Raw genomic sequence first — 17,553 nt, forward strand, 5'->3', positions numbered from 1 at the left:
CAGGGTGGTGTGTGTCGGTGGAGACGGCTCGGTAGCGGAGCTGTGTCATGCTCTGGTCCTCAGAGCTCAGCTGGATGCAGATTCTCCAGTAAAACCAGTGAAACCAGCGCTGCCTCTGGGAATCATTCCTGCTGGTGAGAGAAAACATCCACATGATGGAGAAGCTGCTGGACGTGGTGTTCTAAGCTTCTATTAACCGTCCGTCTCTCCGTTGTTACAGGTTCTACAGATGTGGTTTCCTGTTCTGTCCATGGAGTCAGAGATCCAGTCACTGCAGCCCTGCACATCGTCCTGGGTAGGGTCTAGTTGTTCCAGATCTATGGTCAGATATCTATAGTTGAGTTCAGTCTAGTCTCAATGTAGAACTGCATCATCCTGCATGGGTTCTGTTGGTGTCAAGAGTGGTCTCTCTCGCTGGCTAGCCTGCTCTAGATGTTTTGGATCTGTAGTTGGTTCATCCAAGATAGGCTCTACCTGTTCTAGATCTGCGATATTGTAATTCTAGGTGGATTGTTCCAGAGCAGGGGTGTCAAACTTGTTCTAGTTCAGGTTCCACATTCAGCCCACTTTAATCTCCAGTGGACCGGACCAATAAAATCACAGCATAATAACCTAGAAATAAACACAACTAGAATTTTTTCTTTGCTTTAGTGGAATAAAGTACGTTCTCAAAATGTTCACATTCAGTCAGCTATCTTTTAACAAAACATTATGAACATCCTGAAATTTCAGAAGAAAAATGAGTCCAATTTCAGCAACATTCAGCCTCAGTTTATCATTTCCACATTAGAACTTCCAGATCACAGAGTGTCTACAGCGGAACACAACATTTAGTCATCTGGAACTGATAATATAGTATTTTCCTTTATGATCAAAACAACAAAAATCAGATAAAAAACAACACAAAAAGACAAAATATTACACAAATGAGACACAGAATCATAAAAATGAGGCACAATATGACAAAAAATGAGATAAACAACACAAAATATAAAAAAAGAGGCAAAAAATTAGACAAAAAAGTGACAAAGCGACGAAAAATGGAGAAATGACACAAATGAAACAAAAAATGGTAAAAGTGAGAAACAAAATGACAAGAGTAGACAAACTACACAAGTGAGACAAAGAACCGCAAAACAACAAACAATACACAAAACAATGAATAAAGCAAAACATATAATTGCAAAAATAAGACAAAAAACACAAAAAGGAGACAAAAAGGAAACACAAAACGACAAAAACGAGAAACAAAATGACAGAAGTCAGACAAAAAAAACCAACAAAAACAAGACACAAAATTACAAAATGACGCAGAAAATGACAAAAGAACAATAAACAATCAAGTATTTTACTTTATGAGCAAAACAACTTGTCATGGGCTAGAAACTCTTTCAAGTTTATAGTTTTACTAATTTACAATCTGCAGTTAATGTCTTCTCTGGAATTTTTACACTTGGAGGGTCGGATTGGACCCTCTGGAGGGCTGGTTTTGGCCCGCGGGCTGCATACTGGACAACCCTGTTCTAAAGCGTTTGTCACAACATTTTCGGTGTTCTAGATCTGTAGTTGTGGTGTTCTAGTTGGACTCCTGTCACAACATTCTGCCAGGTACTGATAAATAATCGTGTCATTCTGGATGCATTCTGACCGTTCTAGATCTGTGTGTGTGTAGTTCTCGGTCGATTGTTCTAGATCTATTGTCACAGTATTCTACCTGTTCTAGATCTGTGATTCTGTCTAGGCACAATCCACCAGCTGCAGATGTACACGCTGTTGACAACAGATCAACATTTCAGCTTTTATTTCCAGGTGTTTACATCTGGATCTGATACACACCCTAGAACATAGCACCTTTTGTTTGGACCCGCCCCCCTTTCATGTAAATTACAGGTGTGTTTAGTTGCCCTGGTGTGCGCTCAGTGTCTACGTTCAGTTTCAGATTTGGGTTTTGCCATCCTGGTTGTGTTCTACCTGAGACACACTTTCCCGTAGTTTGAGTCATCCAATCAGGAGCTAAGTGTGATGTGATTGGCTGGTGGTCCGTCAGACAGAGTTTGAAAACAAACAGACAGACGGTGTGACTGGAGTCTAGAGACAGATGTCTAACAGCAGGATCAGTTTCACTCTAAATCACAGGTTTATTCCTTGTAGCCCCGCCCCCCTTCACCTCTGCCCACCTTCTCTCAGGTAAACCTACCGACCAATCGGTGGGCTGCTGTGTTCCGATGACAGGTTGTGGCGAGAAGGTGGTTCATTATAACTAATTAATACTGTAAGCTGTGTCTGTGTGTGACAGATGGGAGTATTCCATGGCTCCAATGAGACTAATTCCTGAACAATAGAAAACAGTTAAAATTCCCAGGAAGCCGTTTCCCACGAACACTAGGTGACGACAGGTGAGTTCAGGTGTGTTTACAACACAGTGTCCTGACATGATATGATTCCAGAGCAGTCAGTTAGCTGGTAACCAAGCTGGATAACGACTGTTTCCATGGTTACCAGCTGTTTAACAGAGTCTGAGCACCAATTCAAAGTGGTGGGGAAAGAGGTCCGTCAGCACATCACGTCTCTTTGTTTGTGAACATTTGGGAGTTTAAGTAACTTTTTCATCTTCATAAAAGCCATCAGTAGTTAGCTTAGCTTAGCATGAAAACTAAACGGGTCAATATATAACTGCAGGACTTTTTGTACCATAGTTGACATTTTTGCTGTTTTCAGGCCTAAAATCAACATGGCCGCCGATAACTGAAAACCACATGGCATTTTTACACAGAGATTCTTCTAAATATTATATATGGAACTGAGTAAAATTGAAAGTTATTTCTAAAGATATTGTAGTAAACCTGTTGACTACTTTATATTAAATAACTCAGAAAGCCTTGGAGTCTGGCCCGTCTTTTCTTCAGGAGGAAATGACATCACATGGAGCAGGTCATGTCATCTGGAATTAACACACTTCCTTGAGAGGTGTTTTTGTAATGGGGAACTTAATTGGAAGTGATTTTGGCATACTACGGCATGTTTCCATTAGATAACTCTGCAACTTCTTTACGTTGACTCAGTGTCAAATAAATTGCCTCAAACTGTTTCAGAGTTTACAGATTTTCATTGTAATGGTTTGACAGTACACCCTAGGACTATTAACTGTTGGTTTTTCCAACGGCCTGCGAACGCAACACAAATCACAGAAGTAACTTGAATAAAAAAATGATCATCATCAACCTGATTTCACCATCGAGACCATTTAATGAGATGCTCGATCAGCTTTCACACACACACACACACACACGCACACACACACTCAGCGTGCCATCTGGCCACATACCTGCTGTAACCTACTGAACTGCTGCCTCCCCACCTGTCTGTCTGACTGACTGCCTGTCTGTCTCTCTGGACAGAATCTGATTTCCTCACCATATGGCGTGTTGTCAGTGTGTTTGTGTGTCTGTGTGTCTGTGTGTGTTGTGCAGGATTAAAGCTGAGGCGGTCAGTGTGTCATCGAGATCAAACCTGCAGTGCGTCTTAAAGGTCCAACCGATATGTATTTTCTTTTACCGTAAAAAACAGATAATATACTGCAGACTTACAATCCTAAAAGTATCAGTCATTAATAATAATTTATATTACAAATTTTAATAAAAAATGCTGTACTATTATGGTAGGTCTTTTTGTCCACATCAAACATTTCTACAGTTTTTGCATCTTTACTTGCACACCAGTTTTAAAGGCCTTGTCTTTACCTGTATGTTCACTGGCAGACAGTATTTTTTTCTTTACTTTTGCTTTTGACCTGGCACACCTGGTCAGATTTATTCCATCTTTTCCTGATGTAGATGCAGCACCTTGACACCAACAGCTGCAGAGTTACCTGCAGATCTGGGGAAGAACTTTGGGCTATTTTAGAGACTTCTTTTTCCATCAGCCGCTCTGATGTTTGACCCGCATGTGAATATGAAGGATTTGTTTCAGAGGATTTAAAGGTCTTTTTAAAGCCAGTCTCTTCCACATCCACAGCCCTTTTTCCTAAAGGCGTTAGAAAGCTCTTTAGAGCTTAGCATGATGACACCACACACTTCATTAGCAAAGAGAACACCAGGCCTGAGATGTCAGAGGTGTAAATAAGACAGGTTCCACCTGTCACTCCCTGTGGAGCGTTTAATCATTCGCATTTAATCTGGATTCTAATTTTACGGATTTAAAGGTGTGATAAATTAATGCAAACTTTTTTTCCCCATATATCACCTTCATCTGCTGGCAGTTTCAAAGAGGGTCAAATGTTTGCTTGTCCAGAGATGCTGAGAAATTCTTAGTCAGTCAGTTGAAGTTTGAAGTGTTTTCTTTATTTTAAAAGTTTGGATATTGACTGGTTTATTTTGGGCTAAATGCTACAAAAACAATAGCTAAAAAAAGTTAATAATAGGTAATATAGAGTAGTTTAGCAGAAGTAAGTGTAATGTCTTCAAGAACCAAAAAGAAGTCCAGTTCTAGTGAAGCTCTTAGGATTAGCATGACCTGGAGGACTGAAAATCTACACAAAGCTTATTACGTCTACCCTCATCATGTATCACACTTTAACTGAACTGAACCTAAACAAGGTGCACTGTCACACTTAACAGTTATGTCTTCCTATGTCCACACACATTGTCACACAAAATATACAAAGAATAACTGATCAAACTGGACTGATATACAGATGGACTGGTCAAACTGGAGCAGTAGCAACAACAAACGGGTCTCTGATCTGATCTGCGAGTCCAATGACCTCTTTCTGTCGCCCATATTTGGAGTGCATCATGAATGTTAATGAGTTTCTAACATACGACCACTTGGCCCTCTAACAGGCTGTGTGTGTGTGTGTGTGTGTGTGTGTGTGTGTGTGTTCTTGTACTTGCTAGATGGTGAGTACCATTTTGTGCATTTAACTATCAAAGTGAGGACATTTTTACAAAGTGAGGACATTTTGGCCGGTCCTCACTTTGAAACAGTCATGTTTGAGGGTGAAGACTTGTTTTAAGAGAACAGGTATGAATTGAGGTTTGGTTAGGGTTAGGGTAAGGATTAAGTTTAGGCAATCAGTTGTGAAGGTTAAGGTTAGGGTAAGGCTCTAGGAAATGCATTACGCCTATGGATGTCCTCACTAAGATAGAAGTACAAACGTGTGTGTGTGTGTGTGTGTGTGTGTGTGTGTGTGAATCAGACTTTTCAGGTCCAGACTTGGGTTCAGGTTGGAGTCAGGGTTGTGTGATGTAACTTTTTGTGTCTGAATTCCTTTGTTTTTCTTCTGGACGGATCGTTTAACGGGATCTTTCCTCCTCTCTGTGTGTCCTCAGGCCACCGGCAGCAGGTGGACATGTGCAGCTTCTCCTCTCTCGGTCAGCTGGTGTGTTTTGGTTTCTCCGCCATGTTTGGCTTCGGTGGGCGGAGTTTAGCGCGGGCGGAGAAGAAGAGATGGATGCCGTCGTCGCGGCGACGAGAGTACGCTCTAGTGAAGACGCTGGCCAGACTGAGGTGGCACATACCGATTTTGTTTTTTGTTCTGAAAATGGTTGTATTTGATGATTGAACATTCTTCATCATTCATAACGGTGTGATGAGTGGATTCATGTGTGCTCAGGGATCTTCCATGAAGCGCTGAGGAACCAGAGATAACACACACCAGTTGTGTGACTTATGAACATGATCCTGTATAAAAGCTACGCTGTTTCTAGCCGTTGTCAGTCACTTGTTCAGACTGTGTTCTGGTCACGTTGGTTCCTTACGCCAGTCTAACTTTGCTTTGACTTGAGAGACGACTGAGTGTTAGTCTGGAGAAGTTAAGACTCCACTGAAGCATTTTCCTGACTTTTTTCTAACCGTAGAGGTCACATGTTGCTCATATGTGTTTATGATCTCTAAGACAAAATTCTGATGAGGGTAAATTTAAATAAAAATGAAAAGGTTACCAATATTGGCTTATTGGATGGATTGCTATAACATTTTCATTAGCAGATGTTCTCATGCTAACAGTCAGCAGCTCATAGTTTTCTCATCTGTTTTTCTGCCTCCTTCAGACCAGAGGACTGTCAGCTGTCGTTTTTACCGGCAAAGAAGCCAAACAGAGATTTGTTTGGACATCGGTGAGTCACAGGTTACAAACACCGGGACCTTCTGATTCCCCTCTACACACATTTAAATCCAATAATTTAAATATAACAGTAAAGGTGGATGTATAATTCACATTGTTGTTATTTAAATATTATGCCTTTTTTAATACCTCTGTGATAGTTACAGCAAAACAAATCCTTCCTTTTAAACATCACTCTGCTTTATTGACTGCTTTAATACATCTTCTAACTGCTGAAAAACTGGTTTAATTAGTTATAATAGCAGTGTGTAAATCTTTAAATGTTGTCTTTAAAGCTAAATTTGATCCCCTGCTTCTCAGAGACCAAGACCAGGACCAGGACCTGGACCCAGAGCCAGGTGAGCCCAGTCTTAGTCCGTCTTCAGATGGACTGATGTGGACAGAAGACCAGAACTTTCTGTTCCCGTCAGCCTCTCTTTATTTTGTCTTTCTGTGATTGGACGGTGCAGAAGGAGAGGAGTCCTGGACGACCAATCAGGGCCTTTACCTGAGCATCAGCATCATGTCCATCCCCTGCCTGAGTCCACACACACCTCGAGGTCTGGCTCCGAACACCAGGTGAGCCGACGAGGAGCAGTGAATGCACCACGGTGCTGCTGCTAACGCTAACGTCGCTCTCCCATCGTTGTTTCTGACAGCGTGGCCAATGGCAGCGCGGCGCTGATCGCAGTAGGAAACACTTCCAGGTCAGAGTTCATCAAACACCTGAAGAGGTACAGCGGCTCTAGTGGACAGGTGAGAGACGCCGTCAGTCTTTAGTTTCAGGGCAAACTAGAGCACTAGATAAACTCTACAGTGTTGATTGGTTTTGAATCTTTCATCGAATCTTAGCAGTTCATCTTTCAGCATTTGATAACTAAAAGCTAAAATAGCTGCAGCTCATGGATTTCTAATCACCTTTTATTGGTTGAAACATGAAAGCTTCACACTCCTGTTGTCCTCAAAAAATATTTTTCCTTGTCTGTAAAAATCCCAAAATTCAGCAAAAAAATTCCCAAATTTCTGAAAATTTGCAAAACCTTCAGGAAAAATTTTTTTTTACCACATTTTCAAATTTTAAACCCGCAGGATGACACAAGGGTATATATATTTATTTTAACAGTTTTTGTTAAGCCATTTTTTTATTTAAGCTACATGTTTTTATCCATATTCATATGCAGCTCAGAAATAGACAAACGAAAACATCTGACAGCTTAATATTTAAAGTTTAAATCCTTCAAATACTCAAGATTCAGGTTCAGAATTATGAAGTTCAAATTAGAATCTAAGTTGAACAGGCAGATTCTTGAAACAGCTGGGATTTATATCAATGCACTTTGCAGTGAAAACACTCAGAAACAGAACCTGAACTTCCTACTCAGCACCGAACAGCAGACACATGAAGCTAGCAGCTTGCTGATGAACATAATAAAGCAGCAGAACTGATCCTAAGTGCTTTAAAATGGAGATCTAGACAAACATTTCCTCCAGGAGATGAAAAACTGAGCTAAAAGAGGGTGCATACTGAAGTCATATTCGTCAGAGGACCAAAAACTTGGCCTGAAATGAATGATAATCTGTAAATAAGCAAGTATTTTCTAACAAATGTACCATATCAAACTGAAGGCTGTATGGGCTTCAGTGTTGTGTTCATAAAAGAAGAATTCAGTTTGTTCATGTTCAAACTGATGTGATGTTTTGCTGACACGCTCAGTCCACTTACAGTCACACAGGAATGCAGTTTTACACAAAATCTAAACAATGAAAACATCTGCACCAACTTTTGATTTCTATTTTTAACCATCAACAGCAGGTAGAAGTGAGAAGCTGCTGCTTGGATGTTCTCCATTAACCAGACAAATTCATAATTGTGAGTCGAATAAATGGGCTGAGTTCAGATAAACTCCATTGTCCGTCTCATGCTTGACCTCTCATCTTCAGGCTCCTCCTCTCAGTAAAAATAAACTACTTGGAGAGTAGATTAGCCTGGTTCAGCATGGCCCGGTCTGGCCTGAGAGACCGCACATTAACCCACTTACTAAATATACTGACTGCTGCTGAAGAGTAAACAAGCTGTTTACTGCCTGACCCACATCCTGCTGGCAAACGGCACAAAAGGATCCGACATCATCCAAACGCTGAAGCTCACCTGTCGGCTCCTACAGGTGTGAAAAAGCAGAGTTTAAATCGGTGTGATCTGAGGCGAGAGTCAAACGTCCAGTCTGCTTCCTTTCCTTTATGGAGGTCAGACTGGACTTTATTTATGGAGCACAAGATTTCCTGGATATCGTTTCTGTCCACAGGGATAGTAAAATTAAAAGTACTAAAAACACATCTAAAGCTCCACATGAACCTCGATTAAACACGAAAACAACATTTTGTGGATTTCATTCTCCATCACTGAGGAAGAACAATTAGAAGAAGCAGAACCTGCAGCTGTTTACATGAGCATGAAGGAAGGATTCATATTATTTAACCCTGTAAAGCCCACAGCTGCAGAAATACAACATCAGCTTTATTCATTTTTTAAAATATTTCATATATATATATATATATGTATATATCTATCTATCTATATATATATATATATATATATACATATATATATATATATAAACTCCAACTAGTTTATTTTATTATATATATATAAAATCACTTTAGATATTTTCAGGAATTTTGGGAAGATTTTTACTAATTTTTTGAAAAATTTGCAAGACTTTCTGTTGCCAAAGTTTGTTTTTTAAATAAAACTTTAATGGGAAACATTCAAGGAATTATTGGAACTTTCTTCCTGACGGTTTTGCAAATTTTCAGAAATTTGGGGAATTTTTTTGCTGAATTTGTGTTTTTTTTTTCAGACAAGGAAACAATATTTTTTGGTGCCAGTACATGAAGGTTAAATGTGTGTGTAAATACTTTGGTTCAATGCACTGCTGGACTCTTACTGTACGACAGACATGAATCTATCCCATAAAAACAGGTTGGATTTGATCATGAAGCCCAGAAGGGGACAGTCTGCTGGTCTCTGCTGCCCCCTGTTGGAGCTTCATGGTGCTGCAGCAGAGGACAGGAAGAAACTCTCTCTCCCACACACACACACACACACACACACACACACACACACACACACACACACACACACACACACACACACACACACACACACACACACACACACACACACAGTCTGACTACCTGCCTGTCCTCCTGCAGTTCAGCTTCTCCTTCGTGGAGACCCACTGTGTCTCTGCGGTGAGGATCCGTCCTCGCTCGCTGACCGGCTGGGCGGAGGAGGAGAGCGAGGAGGAGGAGGGCGACCCCAGAACCACCCCCATCATCCAGGCAGAGGGACAGGCCTTCCCCTGGAACATCGACGGAGAGCTGGTGGAGATCGCCAACGAAGTGGTCGTCAGGTGGGACATTCGGTGACATTATTACTGACAGAACATGTCCTGATGCTTCCAGTTATCACTGAGTGAAGCAGCCGACATGACTGACTGATTCAAAGTCTGCTTTGATAAATGGTCATGTCACCCAAATCCCTATTTCCTCATTTCCCTCTGATGGTATCTGTCCCTGATAGTTTCTGCATCATTTTTTAAGAGAAAGTCCACCAATTACACACAACATTCAGTCATTCTGTTAGATCTGCTGAGTAAAAACACATTATAGTAAGTAGGGATAGATCGACTATGAACTTGGCCCGTTATAATTGATATTTGGCATTTTATATATATAAATAGGGGATATTTATGGTGTAATTAATATTAATAATGTTAGTGCTTACATCCGATCTGATAAAATGCTCAATTTTGTCCTTATTGTTAGTTTGGGGGGGAAAAAATGCTGCCAGTGATTTGTTCCCTTGTTTTGAATGCTGCTATCCATCTCCCTTTCTTAAGCTCTTAAATAACTAAAAATCTTCATCAGAATAGAAAATAATTACTAGACATGAAACATAATTCAATTTTGAGCCAACAATTTGATAAATTCCTACCTTGTCCAGCACCACCATCTTCTCAGCATCACTAGCACTGATTACCCTTCAGCATCTTCAGATCCTCCCAATCCGTTTACAGCCTTGAAAAGACAAAAAAAAAGTTCTTTATGGTGAAATAGGCTCCAAAACTTTAAAGAGATACATCAACACTAGGATTGATCCTCACATCACATCACTGGAGTCTGACAGATCAATAAAATAACATGTTCTAAGATGTATGTGTATCTGTACAGGAAAGCAAAGAATATGATCTTTAGTGAGGAAAACTTTATTCTGTCAGCAGTCAGTCAGTAATTCTGTTTGTTTATCTTTATCAACTGTTAGCATTTTACTGAAACAAGACTGTGGGTTTTATGCTCAATCTGATAAAAAAAAAACAGGTAATTTTATCAAATCATCCTCTGTTGGGATAAATTAATAAGAGACACCACAGGGTTCTATACTGGGTTCTTTATCCTTTACCCCCGAAACAATATTATCACTCCAATTAATCCAGACATGTGATGTGCATTTTTATGCAGATGACACTGTTTTATACGTATGTAACTCCTCATCATTTCAGAACTGGAGGACACTTTACATCAAATTTCAAATAATCCATGTAGAAATACTAAAACATGCAACTGTTGTGTAAATGTTCTTCCCATGAGACCAAATCTAAAATGAACTAGGAGAAAAAAATGTTTGAAAATATTTTTGAAAACACCAAATAAGTCTGGAGTTCCTCCTAAAATGCCATTTTTCTCTCGTCCCATCCCCCTGATGACCAAACTGAATCTTTAACAGAACAGTTAACATAAAATTAAATGGTTTTATCTTTTTCATTGATGTCTCCTGTAATTGTGGGAACAGTTTTTGAATGAACGTAATATTTTAAATAATAATTATTATTATGCATGGAACGTGTTCCACAACATGTTAGCAGAACCTGTTGATGACGATTGTGTCATGTTTTTGTCATTTTATGTCTTGTTTTTCTCGTTTACATCATCAGTTTTTCTAAAGAATGAGTAGAGCAAAGCTATGTCCTCTCTTCTGTTTCCCTTATTTTTATCCCATTGTCAGCCTCAATTGAATGTCTCTCTCTACCTCATTATATCAGGATCAGACTCATTCTTTTGACTGTTTTCCATCAGTCAGTTTGTCCTCTTGGTCAGCAGTAACACCTAGCTAAATATCTAGCTTCTACTGCTGAGAAAAAGATCGCATTAGCATGGATTAGCAACCCTGTTACTGTAATAAGAGTAGGGTTAGCAAATAACATATAAAACATGGAATAAAAATGCTACCATTGATGTGGCAGCTGAGTCAGTCAGTACTTATTATTGATCAATACGGAGCAGAAAACTAGTAAAAGTTGGATAATTCAAAAATTTGTGTGTTTCGTTCAGGGTCCATCCAAGACTCATCACTCTGTACGGGGAGGAGGTGGACGAGGCCGAGTCGACCGTCTCCTGCAGCTGCATCTGACAACAACAGAGGGCGCCGCTGCCCTCCGAGGGACACGTCACCATGGTAACTGTAATGACTCAACAGTGCCCTCTCTAGGTCATTACGGTTTCCATGGCGACGTGAATTAATGTAGTAATTCAGAGTAGCAACAACAGATTAGCAGCTTCCTGGTTTGACATTAAAGCTGCACTGATTTTTATTTATTTTGTATTTTCTGCTTTAAGTAACGCAGCGGTACTGATCACATACGAACCGTTTCATGCAACAAGTTTTCAGACATGCTGCTTTGTTAAAGCCTTAAACTTTGACCCAAAGTGAGCCGTTATCAGAGGCTCAGGCTTATTTATCTGCAACATGAAGGACTGAGGGTCAGACTGACCAGAGAAGCATGCCGCTGCCTCGCATTCTTCAAAATACCACTGGATGTTTTCTGACATCCGGCACGTTTGACAGTTTTTTGGGACATAGCACATGTTTTTCTGGCATCCTCTATAACTATATACTACAGTAAAATGGATGTTTTAATCACTGCAGCTTCAACTCTGACATTCTGTATAATTTAATAGCTGTAAAACTGCCTCATAAAGATTTTTTTATATTCAAAAAATGTTTACATTTTGTTACAATTTAATTATCAACTCTTCTCATGTCATTTGATTTGTTTTTTTTTAAATGTCATCCAGTTTCTGGCCCAGTGTAACAAAAAAAACATGTGTTTAGTCATTTTTTGTTTTACATTCACTCATTTCTAAACTTACTGATTATTGTTCGAGTCTCTCTGTGCAGACAACATTCCTGAATGAGCTTACTGTGAAAAGGCTGCATGTGTTTTGTATTTTTAATAGAACGCATTTTTTAAACCGAACCAAAAGCTGTAGTCACAAAGAGAAACTAGTGCAAGTTGTTGTTTAAATAGAAAATCTTTAATTTGAATAGAAAAGTGTTGCTAAAAGCAGTGAGACTCCAGTGCAGAACAACTTCACATAAACAAAAACAACAACAAATCATTTATTAAAATACTAAAATACATTTCTGTGTGATGTGCATTTGTACTAAATAAAGAGAGGGGAGGGAAGCTGCTGTTTTAACTGTCTGCATTCACAGAATACAGGCAAATAAAACAACGCTTTGAATACTTTTAATTATCTTAAACATTTAAAACGCTGCTTTCAAGTAGTCGTCCATCGTCCAACCCTGTGGTTCGATTCGTTGCTCTGGTGCATCTTTAACTGCACTTTCATGATGGTAGTTTTGTCCAAAATCGAGGAGCAGTATCTTGAAAAGCGCTTTATAAATTAAATGTGCTTTCTTTTCTATTGTAGAACTCCACAGGTCAAACATTTGTGTGGATGTGCCATGATTGCTCATTAAAAAAAAAAAGCAAAACAGCTCGAAGTCACGTGACAGATGTTCTGAGGAGGACAGCAGAAGAGAACCGTGCATTTCTTCCCTCTGTTTTCTAGTCACCATTCACCTTTATCATTTGCACATTTGAAAAATTTCCTGTTTTAAATATCCCTGAATGAACTGTTTCCACGCAGCAGACAACAGATCAGAGAAACAGTAAAGCAGAGTAAGATCAGGCTGACAGGGGTTTAAGGTCCAGAAAAGTTTATCTTCCCATCGCTGGAATATGATGGATGAATCCCAGAAAACTAGCATGCAACAGCACAAGCAGCTGCACATTTGCAGTTTCCCTGTGGATCTTCAACTTGACCAGAAAACAAACTTCACAATCTGTGTTAGCAGCCTGGGATGAGGAAGAGGCTGTAGTTCCAACACCGATGAAGGTGATCAGGAGCACCAAGAGCATGTCTGTTTTATGTGACATTCACAGGGCTTTAATGGGAAAATAGAGCACGAGGCGGACAGGAGGAGTGGTGCAGCATCAGCAGTAATGTGGGCGTTGTATCGAACCGTCGTGGTAAAGAGGGAGCTGAGCTGCAAGGAGAAGCTCTCTGTTCACCATCCATCTACGTTCCAACCCTCACCTATGGTCATGAGCTCTGGGTAGTGACCCAAAGAACAAGATGGCGGATACAAGAAGCTGAAACGAGCTTCCTCTGTAAGGTATCTGGGCCCAGCCTTGGAGATAGGGTGAGAAGCTCAGACATCTGGAGGGAGCTTGGAGTAGAGCCGCTGCTCCTTCACCTCTAAAGGAACCAGTTGAGGTGTTTTTTGATGCCTACGGGGAGACTTCCTTTGGAGGGTTTCCGAATACGTCCGTCTGGGTTCCAGCAAACACTGCAGTTGCAGCTTGACATCCTCATAGAACAGGACTTCCAGCTGTAGCAGGAGAACTGGAAGCAGTGAAGACTACTTAGATAGATGGATAAATAAAATCAGATATGATAATTGCCTTTCAAGTGCGCAGTCACAGAACTCTTTACTACACCTGGTTTGCATCTGTGCACAGCTTTGTGACACTATTGTTATTCCCCCATCCTTTGGCACCGTTAAGTGTATCGAGGACATTTGGTAACATTGTTAATTTCTTCTAAGTGCATTGTTGTGATCATTAATATTGATCCTATAATATCTTCCTGAGCTTGATTTATACTTCTGCACTGTATCTGAGCTGTCGGTGCACCAGCTAGGAGTATAAATCAGACTTTAGCCCACCTGTGTGCTCTTTCTCTGCTTTCATTCAGGACATTTCTTGCTGTTTTTTGTTTCCACATGTCTGATCTGTCACATTCTGGCCTTCACCCTGCAAACATCTACATAAAGAGTTGTAGATTAGATGTTCTCCTGCAGTGACTGACAGCTGAGATGTTGTGATGAGCTGCCGTCAAAGTGACAAAGATCGCAAATATGATTCCTACATTTCCTCAAATTTATGAATGGGAGGGAAGAAATTTCTCCTCTGGGGTCCCTTAAAAGTCAGCATGACCAAGACGACTTGTTATCACTGGATTCGGAGTAAAAAACAAAAACAAAAAAAAAACAACGCGTGTTTACTTGAGCAGATTGTGCAACTCCCCTGAAATGATTTGAACTCAAAACCAAGAAATCCCGCAGTGAGAACAGGTGAAAAGAGCGACACCACATAGTCATATGACTCTCCTCCCGGTACCAGGACATCCCAGCCGCCGTCACCTTCTTCTGTCTGGTTAACATCCAGCGTCGGCTCCTGGTGTCGTGGACAGCAGGAGAAAATGTAGAAGATAATGTACACAGACAAAAGGAAGGTTTTTCTAGAGTCATGAACCAATCAGAGGCAGGTTTCCATCCCTGAGATCACCAGAAAATCATCCCAGGAAGCTCCGAGGTTTGGTCCACTTTGACTACTTTACCTCCCTTTTCATTTATTCTCCATCCATCGCGTTTCAAGTCTTGGTGAAGGCACATCAGGCAAAGTATCTTAAAAGGTCACAGTCAGATTCAGGGGTGTTTCGGAGGCGTTCATCCGTCACACTCCAACCTGTGGTGCTGGAGACGTTCACCTGCAATATGCGGTGTTTTATCCACGTCGTCCGTCAGCACACGCTTAATGTCTTGTTAAAACTGTCGTACAGTTACAGTAAGAAGGTCAGAGGTCACGTCCAGAGGCAGCGGCCGGGGTTAAGTAGTGCTTTCTCTTTTGTCCAGTTTAGGAACATAGTCCCAGCTGTCCCTGTTGAATTCCTCCTGCTTCTTCTGGAAGTCTCTCTTAAAGAAACCAGCCTGACAGACAGAAAGAAAAAAATCATTATAAAACAGTATGATAATATACGTCAGTTCTTTAGTAGATTATACAGAATATGATCCAGATTATATTCTAGAGTTTAGGCTCTCATACTACAATAGACTGCAGTTTATCCGTACCTTTATACTGCAGAATACTACTGTTTTAGTACCATCATATTGTCATAGATTTCAGTTTTTCTGCACCATTATAGTGCCACATATCACATTTCTGATAACAGCAGTAGAGTGAGGCGGGTTTTATGGCACCAAGTGAAATATTGACCTTCCACAAGCACCAGATGAGAGCAGCCAGGATCATCAGCCCCAGAACTAAACTGACGACGATGATGAAGATCTTCACCGGCATCGAGGGTTTCTGGGTAGAAACGGCTTCAACCACCACCTGGAAATGAGTCACATAAAAACTTTAATAATGAACAACTCCAGCCTCCATCAGGCTTTGAGCAGGTTCTGATTGGCTGCTGGGCGTCTTACCTGTGCTACAGGTTGATCCTGGATGATGATGGTGTGAGAATCGTTTCTGGGAGACGACATCCTTGCTGTGCTCTCCAGCAACATGATGCCGTGGCGACCCTAAGGCAGAGACACATGGACACGTCAGGCTTTTATTCTTTACGTTTCAGGGATCGTTTATGTCCACTACAGCTTTTTATGTTGTTAATTTAACACATCTGGGCAAACATCCAGGTCACTTTTAAGTCAGAGTGACACTGTGTTAAAGATCGATCTACCTTCTAAAGAAGATCCAGTCTACAAAAAAGTTTCATCTCTGCAGTATGACTGGACCTAACAAGGTTTGAAGCCTTCAGCAACAATCTGTCCAATGTTTTCAGTATATTTTAAATTTCTTCATCATTCAGTGCTCGTCCAGCTTTCTAACACAGATGGAAGAAAATGATAAGTCTGACAGGGAAATGCACGTATCTGTGAAAGGACAGAAGACTAAATAAGAAACATTAGCTTAAAACGATTGTTGCCTGAATTACGAAAAGGCACAATGAGGCAATGTACCGTATTTCTATTTCCAAAAAGGTCTTGTGATGTTTAATTTGTGTGTATGTAAAACAAAGAGAGTAAAAGTTTATTCCAGGAGCTACTGGACAGCTGCAGTACAAGACATGATCAGTTCCCCTTCAGACATAATAACATAAAACAGTGTTAAAATAAGACATTCATGATACTTAGGTTCAGATAAAGAGCAAAAAACAGCTCTTTACACCGTTATCATTGTATTTTTTGATTGCTTTATGTGATAAACTATTATTTCTGGGTGTTTGTGTTTGAAAATACACATTTTTCTGCACACTTTCTGCAGCTTCTGAAAGGTACGAATTGAGAAAAAACACCAAAACATAATAAGTACATCGTCACTCTAGCAAATGTCTTTAACCCTCGTTCATAAGCACATAAATCCATGACTCTTTACATCCATGTTTACTGGCCAGCAGCCCTCTTCCCTGCCTTTGGTAGCATGCTGCCACCTGCTGGTCACTAGAATTATGTGAAATCGGTGAAATGTACACAACCTTTCTGGCATATTTGCACATCAGCAGCTGGGACATTTGTAGAAAAATACGTTTGACACTACTACAAGTTTTTAAAAAACCCGCATCTAATGGTCATCTAATAACAGTCCAACACAGAAATGCGAGAAAATATATTTAAAAGAGTAAATATGCACTTTGGGTTGCAGCTAAATAGCCTGAATGAACCGTGAGCGGTAATGAAGTTTGTTTAGACAACTTCATCTGTGTGTTTTTTCACGGTCATCTGTCTGTGTGTATATGAATGTTTGTGTGTTTACCGGAGCTTGCAGTAGAACAGCAGGGTTCAGGCTGATCTCCAGTTTGATGGTAGCGTCCCTCCCCGCCTCCAGATTACCGAGGCGACACACCAACCGCTCACACAGTGTGTCGCGCCGGCCACAAAACTGCACACAGGCAGAACAAGACCAAAAGATTATTACAGGCTTTTAGCCACGACGATGTGGGTCAGTCCACCATTTCTGTCCAGAACGAGCGTCTCAACAAGCCTTCATCGTCTCCCAGTGATGAATCCTGGCTTTTCTTATCCACTGGTGTCATCTTGACGTTAGAATTACTTATTATTCCCCCATAGATGAATTATATACGAATTAATGACTAAACTCAACTGTACAAAAAACAATAATCCTGAACCAACAGGACCCATCACCACATCCCTCCTCTATGCTTATTAGTAGCTCTAATCCACACACCTTTTTGTACTTTTCCAATACTCTTTATTGTAAATACCAACAATTTTAACACCTTTTTTGTAAACAATAGCA

General features: G+C 40.4%; 2 protein-coding genes across 6 annotated transcripts in view; one reads left to right on the top strand and one right to left on the bottom strand.

Annotated features, from left to right (window-relative positions):
* cerkl (ceramide kinase-like) overlaps positions 1 to 12,584 on the top strand; it is a 41,402-nt gene extending 28,818 nt beyond the window's left edge. The window contains exons 6-14 of one of the 3 annotated variants that reach the window (XM_022203638.2): positions 4 to 134; positions 221 to 295; positions 5,331 to 5,508; positions 6,051 to 6,116; positions 6,425 to 6,462; positions 6,574 to 6,682; positions 6,763 to 6,859; positions 9,317 to 9,516; positions 11,495 to 12,584. In XM_022203638.2, coding sequence (XP_022059330.1) covers positions 4 to 134; positions 221 to 295; positions 5,331 to 5,508; positions 6,051 to 6,116; positions 6,425 to 6,462; positions 6,574 to 6,682; positions 6,763 to 6,859; positions 9,317 to 9,516; positions 11,495 to 11,573 — 973 coding nt within the window. In that variant the 3' untranslated portion in view covers positions 11,574 to 12,584. Of the gene's footprint in view, positions 1 to 3; positions 135 to 220; positions 296 to 5,330; positions 5,509 to 6,050; positions 6,117 to 6,424; positions 6,463 to 6,573; positions 6,683 to 6,762; positions 6,860 to 9,083; positions 9,517 to 11,494 lie in introns of those variants that run through there. The other 2 variants (XM_051958802.1, XM_051958803.1) reach the window with 2 other exon arrangements.
* The window catches only part of itga4 (integrin alpha 4), a 33,044-nt gene continuing 27,947 nt past the window's right edge, over positions 12,457 to 17,553 (bottom strand). For 2 of the 3 annotated variants that reach the window (XM_022203636.2, XM_022203635.2), the window contains exons 26-29: positions 17,050 to 17,175; positions 15,720 to 15,818; positions 15,508 to 15,627; positions 12,457 to 15,221 (exon numbers count right to left, since the gene is read on the bottom strand). In XM_022203636.2, coding sequence (XP_022059328.2) covers positions 15,120 to 15,221; positions 15,508 to 15,627; positions 15,720 to 15,818; positions 17,050 to 17,175 — 447 coding nt within the window. In that variant the 3' untranslated portion in view covers positions 12,457 to 15,119. The remainder of the gene's footprint in view (positions 15,222 to 15,507; positions 15,628 to 15,719; positions 15,819 to 17,049; positions 17,176 to 17,553) is intronic. The other variant, XR_007946565.1, reaches the window with a different exon arrangement.

This window comes from Acanthochromis polyacanthus, chromosome 14 (assembly GCF_021347895.1).
Source record: "Acanthochromis polyacanthus isolate Apoly-LR-REF ecotype Palm Island chromosome 14, KAUST_Apoly_ChrSc, whole genome shotgun sequence".
NCBI classification, from domain to species: Eukaryota; Metazoa; Chordata; class Actinopteri; family Pomacentridae; genus Acanthochromis; species Acanthochromis polyacanthus.